Below are 14900 nucleotides of genomic sequence, written 5' to 3'. Positions count from 1 at the left end.
TTCAATCCCAGTCCTCATGCATGTCTCTCTTTGTTAACACACCTGATTCAGATCATCATCTTGCTAGAAGTGAGCTCCGTGCATGAACTGTGTTCCGATTGGCATGGTCCCTACACAGTGTGCATTGCTCCCTACTCCCTGAGCAGGGGAAATCCATTGAAGTTTACTTCACTTCGGAATATTCATTTACAGATTTGCGCCGCTGCCTGCAGCGTCTTCACACACAAACGAAACTTACTAGAGAAGCGTGAAGTGGGACATAATATACCTCTGTAAATAAATACAATTTAAATTCACTTCTCGCACACTTAAATGCCCTTTGTATGGAACATATACGCTCCCTTCAAAGTGGAATCATGGAGGAATATCCAGTAATGTCCACTTCACAGGGCACTTACAGTCAAATATAGCAAACGTATGAAGCAATAAGAGAAACGTACAAAATGTGCAGAGCGGGGGTACGCGATGACTGGAATTGAGAACCGCTGTTCTAGACATGCCAAAAATTTGAGGCTACAGCACAGCAGCCCTTCTTCTTAGTTTTCTCTGATGCACGAACTCTGCAACAGCTCTTCTTCTTCGTCATCTTGTCTCATGCGCTCACTCAACCAAGCGTTCTAACCACGACCTCGCCCCTCCCCACCCCCCAACTGTTCTAATTTCTGTAGGCGGGAATTCTTTGTAATGAAATTCTAATGAGCCGCTTTGTGATATCATAAAGCCCGGAAACCAAATGCTGTAGTCCAAACGAGCCGTTTGCTGTAGTTTTTGAAAATAGATTTTTTTAAAACTAAATATCTCCCTTTGGAGTGGACTTTGAGATTTGTAACTTTCTAGATCTTTTTTATGCCCAAACATACACACTACACACTGACTAAAATTTAAAAAGTGAAAAAGCATAATAGGACCCCTTTAATTACTTTATTTTCACTGACTTGAAAAGTTATATGGGTTATAAGATATTAAAACCTATTTGATCAAATAATGTAAGGGGGTATTCGTAGATAGTAGATTGGATAGTAATCCAGTCGATCAAGACATATCAGTTGTAAAAGTGTAAATGGGCTTTAAGACTGTTACAACAACTTACAGCTGACTAACGTTAGTTTAGAAGGGTGGGGACAAAATCGTATGATCTGGCAACGCAGATGTAATGTCTGATAATGAAGTCGTCAGTCCCTCACAGCTTTTGTCTGCAAAATATGCAAACAAAAAAAGCGGATGTTATGCATCAAAGGGCACCGCATCATTCCAATTTTGCATAGAGGGTTGCAAAGATTTGGTCTGTCTCTCTGTCAACCCGCACAGGAAATGCAAGTCATTGACTGTATGTTTCTTTTTCTCTTCAAACGTCTGTCTCAGAAGTTACATTGTTCTTTTATCTGCCGTGTCTAGAGCCACTATCTTCAGTGTAGTACTTAAAAAAAAAAAAAAACCTTCACTCAGTCATTATGCTTCGTTTCTCAGTCCTAAAACCAGAGGCCCCCAGTGTGGACAAGAAGCAACCACAGTCACGGCCTGAAGATAAAGGTAAGAGAGTGTTCACTGCCCAGTTCCTTTTGTACCACAAATTCTTGTATGCCAACTCTGGTGACACACAATGTCATGAAGAATGAAAAAGCAGAAATTGATGTGTAGTTCTTCATATTGGTTAATTTGAAATAACTAATATCTGTTAATACCCACCCCCCTTCCAAAAAAATGTCATGCCGTTAATTTAATTGATTGTGAATTTATTTTTATTAATTTATTCATTTGCTAAGCACTTTTTTTATGAGTCTGTGTAACCGAAGAAGAGAATCTTTCTTGCTTATTTAGGCATGCTTTCAATCAGGAACTGTTGTAATGCTGTCATTCCAGCTTCATACCCAATCTTCACTACAAACAAGCACTGCGTCACAATGCAACTACATTGCTAAAGCCACAAGCTTTGTGTACAGCAAGAGCCTGACATCACAACCCTCACGATGTAGACAGCTTCGATGATTTTGATAAATTGAGTTATTTTAAATAGATTTTAGAATAACTAATTTGATTATTTAAAAAGAGTGTTTTTCTATTAGAGGTGATTATTGTTGTTATTATCATTTTAAACAACCGTTCAAAAGTTTAGGTCAGTATGATTTTTATTTTATTTTTATTTTTTTTAAAGAACATTTATTTAATAGCTATTTAAGAAATTATTTTATTCAGCAGGGATGTATTCAATTGATCTTAAGTGACAGTAAAGACATTTATAATGTTTCAAAAATATATATATTTCAAAGAAATGCTGTTCATCTGAACTTTCCATTCATCAAAAAATCCTTAAAAAATGTGTCATAGCTTGCACAAAAACATTAACAGCACAACTGTTTTCAACATTGATAATAATAAAAATGTTTAAGCAACAAATCAATGTAATGGAATGATTTCTAAAGGATGATGTGACACTAAAGATTGGAGTAATAACTGCTGAAAATTCAGCTTTACCATCACAGGAATAAATATAAAAATTTCAAAATATTAGAAAAGAAACCTATAAATTGTTATAATATATCACAATGTTACAGATTTAACTGTATTTTTGATCATGTATATGCAGTCTTGGTGAGCATAAGAGATGTTAAAAATCTTACCAACCATAGACTTTGAACAGCAGTTTTATAGTAAAAAATTATACACACAAAATGCCATTTAAAGTTTACATCTGCTGGAACTGACAGTATTAAATAGCAGTTGATCTGCATAGTCTGGGTCCTGTTGTTTTCAAAATTAATACTTTCATTGTATTCTTTCAAATATAAGAAAAATGGACATTACAATGGAAATTTACCCAAATACTGAAAATTTATATTGTAAAATCTAGAGCTTATGACTTGCAATCAAATTGAAGCAGGAAGTATATATCGATACTCAGCCTTATTTACAAAGTTAATATAGCTTAATATAGTTAATATAGCTCAAGGCGTGTGGGGGTCAATAAGGTCGTCTGGTGTGTGGACTCTCAACACGGTTAATGAAGTACTTCATATAATATTTTACTTTGTAGGAAAAATGTCATTCACTCTGACCAACAGCCTCTCAGAGTATCTGCTATTGTGTTGGCATTGTGTAGACTTCCTGACAATTATTTTCTCATATGAATGTACCTCTTCTGGAACATATATCTGATAATCTCTGTGGTATCTGAAAGCAGGACTTCCATGTTTTTCAGATAGAAGTCTCTCTTATTTCGAGCAAGTGTCACAAATTGAACACAGGACTTGCAATGTGAATGTCAGAAAGAGTGATTGATATGACAAAAACATTGAATTGAGAAGATAGAAGCAGATCAATGTGGTGCAAACATCCTGCCAAAATCTCTCCTGACCTACTTTGAGACACGCCACTGTGAACAGTTTCCAAAGTAATTTGGACCAGTTCAGAACATTTAGGTGCATTATGCATTACTGGATTGGCTTCCATTCTCAAGACTTTCAACTGATTTCTGAAATTGTGGGCTAAGAATCAATAGAGATACAACTGGCATGTTTCAAATAATTGATAGTTATATGAATTCCTATTATCAATTGTATTAACCTTATTACAATATCTTGCATCTAGATAATTAACTCTCAGAACCTTATAAGATACAATGCTGTGCATAAGCCTTGTGTCTCGCTACGTCTGGGTAGACATTTATTATCTCAAACATATATAAACATCTATATTTGTCCTCTCTCTCTCTAAAGTTGTCAAGCCCTTGCCTGAGAAACCCGCCAAACCTGCTGGCCCCATCGTGCCCCCGAAAAAACCTGTGCCTCCAAGCAAGGGACTGCTACGTCCTTCCATCCACACAAAACGACCTGACTTGCCTCTCATTCCATCACCAGCCGCCAAGCAAGTGTTGGTGTCACAAGCTATTATTATAATATTAAACCAAAAACAATAATTTTATTATTATTTATATTTATACATGTATTTTAATAATGTATACATAAAAATGTATACATATATTTATATCGAAAAATCTGTATTTTCCAGTATATCAGTATATTTCTCTTTTTGCCATACTGGGTAAAACATGGTAATGTTACTCTGAGCTTGTTGCAATGCATTATTCTTTTATACAGTATGTGATACCTTACATCTTCAATCAAATATATATATACAGTGGGGCAAAAAAGTATTTAGTCAGCCACCAATTGTGCAAGTTCTCCCACTTAAAAAGATTTGAGAGGCCTGTAATTTTCATCATAGGTATACCTCAACTATGAGAGACAAAATGAGAAAAGAAAATCCAGAATATCACATTATAGGATTTTTAAAGAATTAATTGGTAAATTCCTCGGTTTTTTTATGTAGAGTGTGACAGTGGACATTGTGGGCAATCGTTATAACTTTTCCTCATAAATCCCACAGGCAAAATGGAGAAGTTCCCCTTATACAAGCAAAGCCAGAGTGCGAGCCTGTACCCATCAAGCCAAAAACTGTTGTGGACAGCGATGAGAACAATTCTGAAACGGGTAAGTTGGTTTTGCTGATTTTGGTTTGTATTGACCGTCATGTGGCAACAAAACCATAAAGTAGTTTAGAATTGTTTGCAGGAAAAATAGGCCCAGATCACTCTGCTTACACATATAACAACAAAACATATAAGAACTGGTGTGCTTTTTTTTTGACTATTTTAACTGAAACTCAGCTGCGACCCGCCAGTTGAGAAACACCAGCACAGAGGCCATAATGTTAGTGTTTGGAATGGCTTTGGTTCTTGTTAGCTCAATTTTCTCAACTCGGTTTGGGTGTAAAAGAGCTGTGTTTGTGGATTAGCACCATGGATCCCTTGCTGGGAGCAGGATTACTCTTCCTGCACAGAGGGTGGTGGTCCAGATCTGTAGAGCAGGTTAAAATGTTCAAATTACCTGTGAAAGATAAAAGAAGTGACTGATCAATTATTTCTGTTCAGTTGCCTTGGGTGCCATCTTTACATTGTTGTTGTTTGGGGGATTTTTAAAGAATCTCTTTAGAAGTCATTGGCAAGTTATTTTCGAAGACCCTGATTTGAATCTTGGCATTCTTTAATTAAAACGGCTCAGTTCTGAATCAGTCCCTTAATCCCTTAACTATCAATCTGAGAAAAGTATTTTCGACTGTTAAAAGATGTCAGCTACTATGAATTATGAATCTTATTTTCTTGTAAATATTTTAGACATTTGATACACTATTATAATCACTGCAGTGTAATTAAAATCTATTAAATTTCCTGATAGATAAGTGCAACTAATCTGTCAGCTCAAACTTATTCTGACAAGTTCCAGTTAGTTCTAGCTGTTTGTATTGAATTAGTTCTTATGCATTACCATACTGTGATAGACATGTTTAAATGCAGTAGCACTTATAAGCATACTGGAAGATGTTTACCTTGTAGGCACCGTATTTTATTTGGAAAATGTCTACAATCTGCTTTAAAGTCGGAAATAGATGAAAATAAAAAATTTTAAAGAACATTTGTCAAATGACATTTGAATTGATCCTCTGTATGTGGACACAAAAACACCAAGATGTTGCTTCAGGCTGAAAGGTTGACAAAAGTAGCACCAAAGCTGCTATAATCGCATCTTTTCGGAAGGTCATGTGCATGTCACTGCAGCAGGGCTCTGAATTCTTTTTAGACACTATCGGAGGGAGAAAATCATTAAATTCGGTTTTGGCACTTCTGGATACTGGAAACCATGAGAGACATTTTACACTTCATGGAAATCTTTTGTATATGGTCACTAGTGGTCGACCGATATATCGCCCGATATTTGGCATTTTTCAAATATTGGCATCGGCCGATACGTTTTTCTGTTTGGCTGATGCGTTAGTGGCGGGACTTTTAATTTGACGGAGTGCTGGACTTCTATTTTGACGGCGCTGAGAACGGCAGTGCCTGAATACAGTGCTCACATTCTCCCTCTTGTTCGCTGTCGTCGTTAACAGTTCTGTCCATGGACAGAAGTTAATCTAATAATCAGATAGAACTGTTAAACAAAGTAATTAAAATGTATACAAAAAAGTATTATAACGATTGCTTATATATTGTTAGTAATAGAAAGGCAAACATGATAATACTTTCTCGTTTGCCGTCAGCATTCAGCAAATACGCGTCTATATAATTTACAAATAGACAAACTTTAAACTCGTGATTTCAAATTATGCTGTGCTTCATGCTTTTGCCCAATGTCGTATTTTCGCTGTGTGTAAAATGAGTGTTACCTTGGCTTTATTTGAAAAAATGTGATTCCCAATGCACACAAACTTCCCAGAATAATTTTAATTATGTTTTTATTAAATATTTGTTTATTTGTGAAAAATACTTTGTCATTTAAAGTATAAGCATATTTATTTTACACATTTATTTTTTACATTAATTTCCAAATGATTTCAAATGTCTTAAATATTAAATAAAATTATATCGGCCATCGGCCACCCTGCTTTCCAAGATATCGGCATCAGCATCGGCTGTCAAAAACCAATATCGGTCGACCACTAATGGTCACTGCTTTTTACCGTATTCACAAGATAATCTGGTTCTTTATTTATTTATTTTTTTGTGTCCGCAATCTCTGAGATACCATCCAAAGGGTGAATAATAGGGTAAAATTGTTAGGTAGGTAACGGTGGGAAAATCCATCAGACAGAATTTTAATGCCAGATTTTAAGATATTAAACTGACAGCCACACTAAGATGATCGATCGGGAATTTTTCGAACTTTGACACAATCTTTATATAACCATCATCACTCAGTCAGGAATTGTAATTTCCTGCTCTGTTGGGTTTTGATCTCGACAAACTTACTTTTAAACTGGCTAATGTAACTGCGAACGAATTTTTTTGGCTCATATATAACTTCAAAATAATAATTCAGCTGAGATGGAACATGTTTGACTGTGTGACTAAAGGCTGTTCTATGTTTGAACTGAATCTTTTGTGTCTTATTCCCATAGTTAATCTCATCAGTTTTGACGATGTCTCCTCTACCTCGGAGAAGTTAACCCACCCTACCGCACAGCGACCAAAGATGCCTGGCAAAAGACCTCCTGGTCACAGAGGCCACTCCGTGAGTATAAGACACACTTTTGCTTAGTTGCCTTGGGCTCTGATCTCTGAGTTTAATACAAAAAAAACTACTGAAAAAGTCATAGATAATAACATAAAAATTAAAAACATTAATTTAGCACATTCATTAAGTGATATCCTTCCACTTGGAGATAAAACATATTGCACCAATTTTCATTAAATTTTTCATTTTATTAAGAAAACCAATTAAATGTGTTTACCTAGAAGAAAACGTAATATGGTATAATTAAAAAAAACATTAGGTGACATTCTCTGTATTGACCAGTCCGCATCCATAACTGCTACAAAGAAATTTTCAAATTTTTGGTTCAGAGAATTGTTGTTAGTTTATGTGTTGGTACTTTTTAGAGTTTACAAAATGTCATGGGTGAAATCAGAGATGGTCCTTAAAGGGATAGTTCACCTTCAGCTGCTGGTCCCCATTGACTTGAATAGTGTGTTTTTTTTCCATGCTATGGAATTCAGTGGGGACCAGCAACTGAAGGTGAACTATCCCTTTAAATCATAGTCCTGCAGGATGAGTAAACCAGTATCTTCTAAATCTCTTTGTGCTACCATAAGCACTAACAATTATTTTTTGATTTATTACATCTATTTTGATTGACAAAGAAAAAAAATTCTTATAATGTGAAGGGTGGCATAATGGGTATCAGGCAGTGTTTTTGTCTGGATAAAAAAGGCCTTACAAATGAAATCCCAGATGGGATGCGTGTCAAGTATAGTGCTATTCACGCTTTTCTCTTCCCATGTTTTTGTAACATGCTCTGTAACGTCTTGCAGCCGAGCAATGAAATTGCTGAGAAAGTGGATGAAGTTGACTCTGCATCTTCCACACAGAATTCGCTCAAGGTACCTCAAATATATAGTACACAATTCACACAAAGAAGATACTGTAATTTACAAGTTTAGAATGACATGTGGGCAAATAAATAATGACAAAATGTACATTTTTGGTTGAACTCCATTCTGTAATTTCTGAATCAAGCTAACCAAAAGAATAACAATTCCCCAAGATGCCTGTGTCTCCTTGAAAATACGTCCCATGAAATTATGTTTGTGAGATAAACAGCAACTCTGATATGATCTCGACTGAATGTCTGGCTCTCCTTTTTAAATGAGTCTTCAGTCCTGAGGACTTATTTTAATATTTAGTGTTCTTTATGTTAAGCTTATGTGAAGTCGACTGAAAAAACCCTGTCTGGTTTCACACAGATGGTTCTCATATTTGGAACATTTGCACACTGTCACTCTTTTCAGAAATAAAGAGAAGAAAGGGATTGATTGTGCACTATCGATTGTACTGTATCATCTGAGTCATGTTTGGGTGTCTTGTAGTTATATATATATATATGTGTGTGTGTGTGTGTGTGTGTGTGTGTGTGTGTGTGTGTGTGTGTGTGTGTGTGGTGAAAATGCTGTATCATCTGAGTGATATTTGGGTGTGTTGTAGATATATATATATATATGTGTGTGTGTGTGTGTGTGTGTGTGTGTGTGTGTGTGTGTGTGTGTGTTGTGAAAAGTAGTATTGAAAATACAATATTAAGTTAATAGTTATTACAATTTAAAACAATTTATATATATATATATGTATATATTAAAATTTTTTAAATTGTAATTACTATTAACTTAATATTGTATTTTGTAATTCTATAAATTATATCTAGTTCTATAAAGTCTATCTAATTTTATAAAGTATATCTAAATATTAATGCATGATATCTAGTAACAGTTAGTGATATTAATAATAATGATATTAATGATTGATATAGGAATTTATGCAATATTATAATTAATATATTGATGCATTATTTTATTCACTTTAAATATTGTCACACAAAGCAAAATATTTTGATTTGATGTGTATGTGAAAGATTAATCATAGAGTGCTCTGCATTCAGAATGCACGCTATAAGTGAATCACACTTTGGATTAACTCGGACCAGACCACCTCCTGAGTATGTGTGGTGTGATTAATATCTCACATTTTTAGCCTGAGAAATGTTTCATTTCATTACACTTAAGTGGAATGATTAATGTTCCTCCTAAGCAGAAGTTTTCAGCAATTACGAACATGACGTCAGTCTCTCAGCTGGAAACACCTTAGAGATTGGTTTGAGGTCATCCTTGTAAATCAGACTATCAGGGAACTAGTTTGGAAATAAAGTTTATAAAAGATAAGGGTATTTCCATTCCCTAACAGTTGTATTGTTTGCTAAACACATGGCATTTAGTAATTTGCCGTTTTATACTAATTGATACACTGGGTTTTGTTTTTCTTGCAGACATTTGTCTCATCACCCTTACCATCTACGGTGCCTAAAACGGTTTTAGCAACCCATATCACCCCTGAGCCCAAACCAAAACCTGACAAGGAAGAGGAGAAAGGATCTGAACTGGAGGAACTGAAGGCTCAGATAAAGGACCTAGTGCTGTCTATAGAGTTACTGAAGGCACAACAGTCGTAAGTGATAGTTTTGGTTCATGCTGCTTGTTTTCTTGTATTCTGTTGTGGTCGAGTTATTATGTCTATAAAATATAATGCACAAAAGCTGTTTATCCACATTTGAAATGTCATCTCATTTGTACATGAATTATTTAGAAATCACTTATGAGATAAAGGTTGAAAACCTCTGTTGATTTGCGTAATTCTATACCCTCTTTCATAACTTTGCAGGAGAGAGCTCAGTGAACTCCGAAAAGAGCTGGATAATGAACGACTCAAACGAATGGCCCTGCAGGTAAATTGATCTTTAAATCAGAATTTCTCTTTACGGCTTGTCAGAGCTTGTTCGTTTGATGTAAACGGATGTCATAGTGCTGTTTCTGAGGGCAGTGAAATGCAGGCAGGATACCTTGGGTTTGCTTCCACACTCAGCAGGGTGAACACAAGGGGTCTGACTCGGCTCTGAGTCTCCTGCTGAGTGTTTCTCACACTCACTGAACATAAAAACTAACAATACTTTATCTAAAGTCCACTAGCCCCCTACTAGCAACTAAGAGATATGGCTTCACACAAAACCCAAGGTATCAATTGTGGTGATTGAGGTGATCTGGAAAACAACCAGGAACTCACCGTGCATTCAAAACAGTCCAACCGAGGTGCGTAGACCAAAAAAGTATTCCAAAAGTAAAACACTTGAAGAAAGTCTGCACACTCCACCAAAAAAAGAAGAGTTCAAATGTGAGACAAAAGCAATTTACTGAAAACACAGGGCAAACGTTTCTGTAAGGTTAACGTGAAAGTGATGTGACATGTAGCCAAGTATGGTGTCCCATACATTGGATTTAACCCATCTAAGTGCTACTCACTGCTGTCCGACTCTTTAACCATTAGGCCACGACTTCCCTCAATGTGACCTTTAGCCGCTTTTCCACCAAAATTACCTGGAACAATTTGTCCCAGGAACTTTTTTCCCCCCCAGACCTGCTGCTGTCTGCGTTTCCATCACGGTCTAAAGTACCGAGAAGATTAGGCAAATAGTCTGGTGACGTATGTCTGTGCACATTTCTCAATACCAAGTACGCAAATTTTGGGCTTGCATCCTCGGTAGTTCGGACTTCGCAAGTTCGACTCGGGGGTGTGAACTCCCGCGGACGGGATGACGCAAGTCCTGTAATTCTGCAAACAGCAGCGTACTTGATAACGTCAGTCAGCTCGCCTTGGCTACTGCAATTTTCCGCACTGTATTTACAATAAGACGAAATATTATATCATACACCAATGCCACTTTTCGTTTTCATTTAAAAATATTAATAGCTGCAGAAATGTAGTTCAGAGAACATACATTACAATGAAACGAAAGATTATATTGTCTCTTTTCATTTTCATTTGAACATATTAATAGATTAACAGAATAAACACCAAAGATTACCTGTTAGATTTACCCAAAATGAATTATATCTTATGTTTAACCACTACAGATACATAAGAGCCAGCGGCAAATGTCAGAAGGACTAGCCGGCTTCTCTCATCGGGAAACATAAGCACTGAGTGCCCGCTGATCTTGTGGAGCTCACGTCTCCGAAATCGGCGACGCACATTTTCAAATAGGCGCTGTCTTTATAAATAAACCGCAGATTTGTGTTTTAAACAACTACATTCTCGCCTGAAATACTTTTACAACTACATTTCTTGACACAATAACAGTAATATTTTTTAAAAATTATGCAAATATATGGTGGTTGAAATGCAATGCTGCGTGAACTCAACCAATCAGCATGTTCAGCGCCCAAGTCCCGCCCCCGAAAGTTCCGGACCTTTGAAAAAGTACTACCTCGCGAGCAGGGACTTTCTGACTTTTCTTTTTTTTACCCGGAACTTTATTAAGATCCTGGTTCCTGCGGTGGAAACACACCGAGTACCTGCCCAAAGTCCCTAGTTCCTGGGGAAAGTTCCTGCGGTGGAAACGGGGCTTTTGTCAGTGCCAAGCTAACAATGCTGAAAGTAGGAGCCATTTTGATTTAAGAAATGATCTCTCATAATATATATACATTTAAAGCATATTATGATGTTTTAAATGTATATATATTGTGAGAGATATTTTTTTGCATATACAGTATGTCTTTATAACCTTATATTCATTGATAAATTTTGTAATTTAGTATGTTGATCCATTTTTATTTTTTTGGTATGTTTAACATTTTCTTTGGATTATTTGTTAGTGCTTGGTTTGGTTGATCATGTGATCTGTGTAACCATGTGATTTCTTAAATCAAGATGGCTCCTACTTTCAGCAATGTTAGCCTGGCATTGACAAAAGTCACGTGACCAAAATGTTTCCCCTGTGTGTTCAGTAAATTGCTTTTATGTCGCATTTCGATCGTAGTTGATCCCTGATCCATATGGACCAAGCAACCACGGTTCTGTACACATGTGATTTGCGGATTATTTGCTAAATTTAACCATAATAGAGTGAAAGTTTATCATTTGTATGTGTTATGTCTTGCCAGTTTTCAAATTCAAGTGATTTTAAACAATTTTAGGTCAAGAAGAGGTGAAAGAGAACTCTATTCAGTTACCCGCATGCTGTTTTCTGTTGAGTGTTGATTAATCTTTCCCATCTCCATGAGTTTCAACAGACACGTAAACATAAAATTGTCAAAATAACCGTCTTGGCAATCATTCTCATAAATGCAGTCGGTTATGTCTTACAGGAACGAAAAGAGCTGAGAACGAAATCGGATGTGTATCATTATATTGGATCCATGCATTCAGTCTTAAAGGGACAGCAGCCTATAAATACTTGAAGCTGTCTGTCATAAATGCTAATCAAACAACAAAACACACTTTAACAAAGATTAATCTATATTTAATTTATACAGTTAACACTATGCAGTGTTATTTGCACTTAATTATTACATTTCTGTACCTGAATACTACTGTTAGACCTTATTTTATTTGTAACTTTGCTATATTGTATTTATGCTTGTAATCTGTGTATTTGTTCTTATGTATGTATTTATTTTTACTGGCTGTTCATTTGCCTTTAATCATGATTGAACTTTCTTAGTTAGGCTATAGTTTTTGCTGTGGTATTAAAGAAGTACTTAAATTGTGCTTTAAGTAATAAATTGAAAGCAAAGTTACATTGATATAAAATATTTTTTTCTTGCCGATCCAAAAAATGATCTGATCAGTGACACAAAAACCGCAATATATTCCAAACTGTGAGTTTTGTGATCCTTTGAACCACTACTTGTAAAATGTATTTATATACCCAAAATAAAATAGCTTTTGACTTTTAATTAGTTGCATTTTTCTAAACCACCAAACCCACACTTTTTGTGTACTATAATTTTTTTGTAAGCAAGACATTAATTTTTTCTGAATTGAATTTCAATTCAGTTATTAAGCTTTTTCTGTTATTTTTGAAAATGTAAAAATGTAGTTCTTCAAAATGTAGATGTTTGCCATTTGTTGAGCTTTTTTGGTTAACTTCATTGTAAAATGTTTCCTCTGTAACCGTCTGTTTACGTATGTAAGACATTAGAGAAATGGTCAACCCAAAAATGAAAATTAGCTGAAAATGTACTTTCCCTCAGGCCATTCAAGATGTACTGTAGATGAGTTTGTTTCTTCATTGGAACAGATTTGGAGAAATTTAGCATTACATCACTTGCTCACCAATGGATACTTTGCAGTGAATGGGTGCCATCAGAATGAGAGACCAAACATCTTATCAAAACATCACAATAATCCACATAAATCCAATCAGTCAACATCTTAAGCTAAAAGCTGTGTGTTTATAATAAACAAATCCATCAAGACGTTTTTAACTTCAAACTATTGCTTATGGCTAAAACACGAGTCCTCTATCCATAATATTGCTTTCTCCAGTGGAACAAGTTGTCTCGTCTGAATCAAGAAAGAATTTTGATATGATAGGACAGCAAGGGATGGACATTTTAAACTGGAGGAAGTTTTATTATGGATTATGATATGGTATTTTGGCCTGAAATGTCAGTTTAAGGTTCAAACGTACGAATATGCAGCTTTTTACTTAAGATGTTAATTGATGAACTGGAGTTGTGTGGATTCTTGTGATGTTTTGTTTGGACTCTCATTCTGACGGCACCCATTCACTGAAGAGAATGCGCAAGTGATGTAATGCTAAATTTCTCCAAATCTGTTCTGATGAAGAAACAAACTCATCTTCATTTTGGATGGCCTGAGGGGGATGTTCAATTAAATTTCATTTTTGGGTGAACTATTCCTTTAAAGGGGTCATATGATGTTGCTAAAAAGAACATTATTTTGTGTATTTGGTGTAATGAAATGTGTTTATGCGGTTTAAGGTTAAAAAACACATTATTTTCCACATACTGTACATTATTGTTTCTCCTCTATGCCCCGCCTTTCTGAAATGCGTAGATTTTTACAAAGCTCATCGGTCTGAAAAGCGAGGTGTGCTGTGATTGGCCAGCTATCCAGTGCGTTGTGATTGGTGATTGAATACATCAAGCGTATGACGGAAATGTTAAGCCCCTTACCATACGGTGATGATGCATTTGTGATCGGAGAAATGACAAACAACAAGCGCTACTCTACACTGCTTAAAACTCGCGTTTGAATCATCAGTGGCAAATTCTTTAAATATAAAAAACGTACTTACAGTCTGAGAGTCAGAACAGCCGGAATTGTAGTCTACTCTACCAGGATCATGAAACAGTCCTCCATAAAATGCGCTGGACACATCGGAATATTTGGGTTGAAGTGTTCTAGAACAGTGTTGTAAATACAACTTCACCACTGATTTCTAGTCGTGTAATTTAAATTGCATCATATGACCCCTTTAAAACAGGTTTATAGTGCACACAAAATATTTATTTTTATAAGAAAATGTACTATGTGAAGAAAAATTGTGTGTCTGCTTGTTTCCAGATGGAGATAGAAAAACTGAAGAAGATTGTACAATCAACATGAAATCTGGCATCCTGAACTGGACTGATGGCTCCGCTGATGCATCACGAGTGGAAAGCGACCTTCAGATGGAGGGTCGGATATCGTTCATGTCGTCTTTACACTCACTGACTTACTCCACAAATTGTAAGATTCAAATATTTGCACATGAGTTTTTTTCTAGGTTTAGAAAAGTGTAATTATGACATATGTATATGTTTGTTTTCCTCTTTCTATTTTTTTTTGCCAACAAAAATGATTGAAGCCTTACTTTACTACTGTGCTGGATATGCAGTCTGTGCACTTATTGAGAAGTGCAGTGGATTATCCATTCAATACTACTGAGTCTGTATAAATGTTGGATTATGTTATTTCCTTGCTTTTTTATGACATGGGTTAGTTTTTAAAAAAAAA

At 35.6% G+C, this 14900-nt stretch overlaps 1 protein-coding gene across 1 annotated transcript in view; it reads left to right on the top strand.

Moving 5' to 3' along the window:
* LOC107601459 (CD2-associated protein-like) overlaps nucleotides 1–14894 on the top strand; it is a 60738-nt gene extending 45844 nt beyond the window's left edge. The window contains exons 13-20 of the mRNA XM_016293643.1: nucleotides 1468–1530; nucleotides 3714–3867; nucleotides 4384–4487; nucleotides 6952–7064; nucleotides 7865–7933; nucleotides 9370–9548; nucleotides 9762–9825; nucleotides 14469–14894. Of these exons, the coding sequence (XP_016149129.1) occupies nucleotides 1468–1530; nucleotides 3714–3867; nucleotides 4384–4487; nucleotides 6952–7064; nucleotides 7865–7933; nucleotides 9370–9548; nucleotides 9762–9825; nucleotides 14469–14510 (788 nt within the window). The 3' untranslated portion in view covers nucleotides 14511–14894. The remainder of the gene's footprint in view (nucleotides 1–1467; nucleotides 1531–3713; nucleotides 3868–4383; nucleotides 4488–6951; nucleotides 7065–7864; nucleotides 7934–9369; nucleotides 9549–9761; nucleotides 9826–14468) is intronic.
* The last annotated feature ends 6 nt before the right edge of the window (nucleotides 14895–14900 follow it).

Source organism: Sinocyclocheilus grahami, unplaced genomic scaffold, assembly GCF_001515645.1.
Source record: "Sinocyclocheilus grahami isolate Dianchi unplaced genomic scaffold, SAMN03320097.WGS_v1.1 scaffold306.1, whole genome shotgun sequence".
Lineage (NCBI taxonomy): Eukaryota > Metazoa > Chordata > Actinopteri > Cypriniformes > Cyprinidae > Sinocyclocheilus > Sinocyclocheilus grahami.
This window is presented reverse-complemented; position numbering and strand designations above follow the sequence as displayed.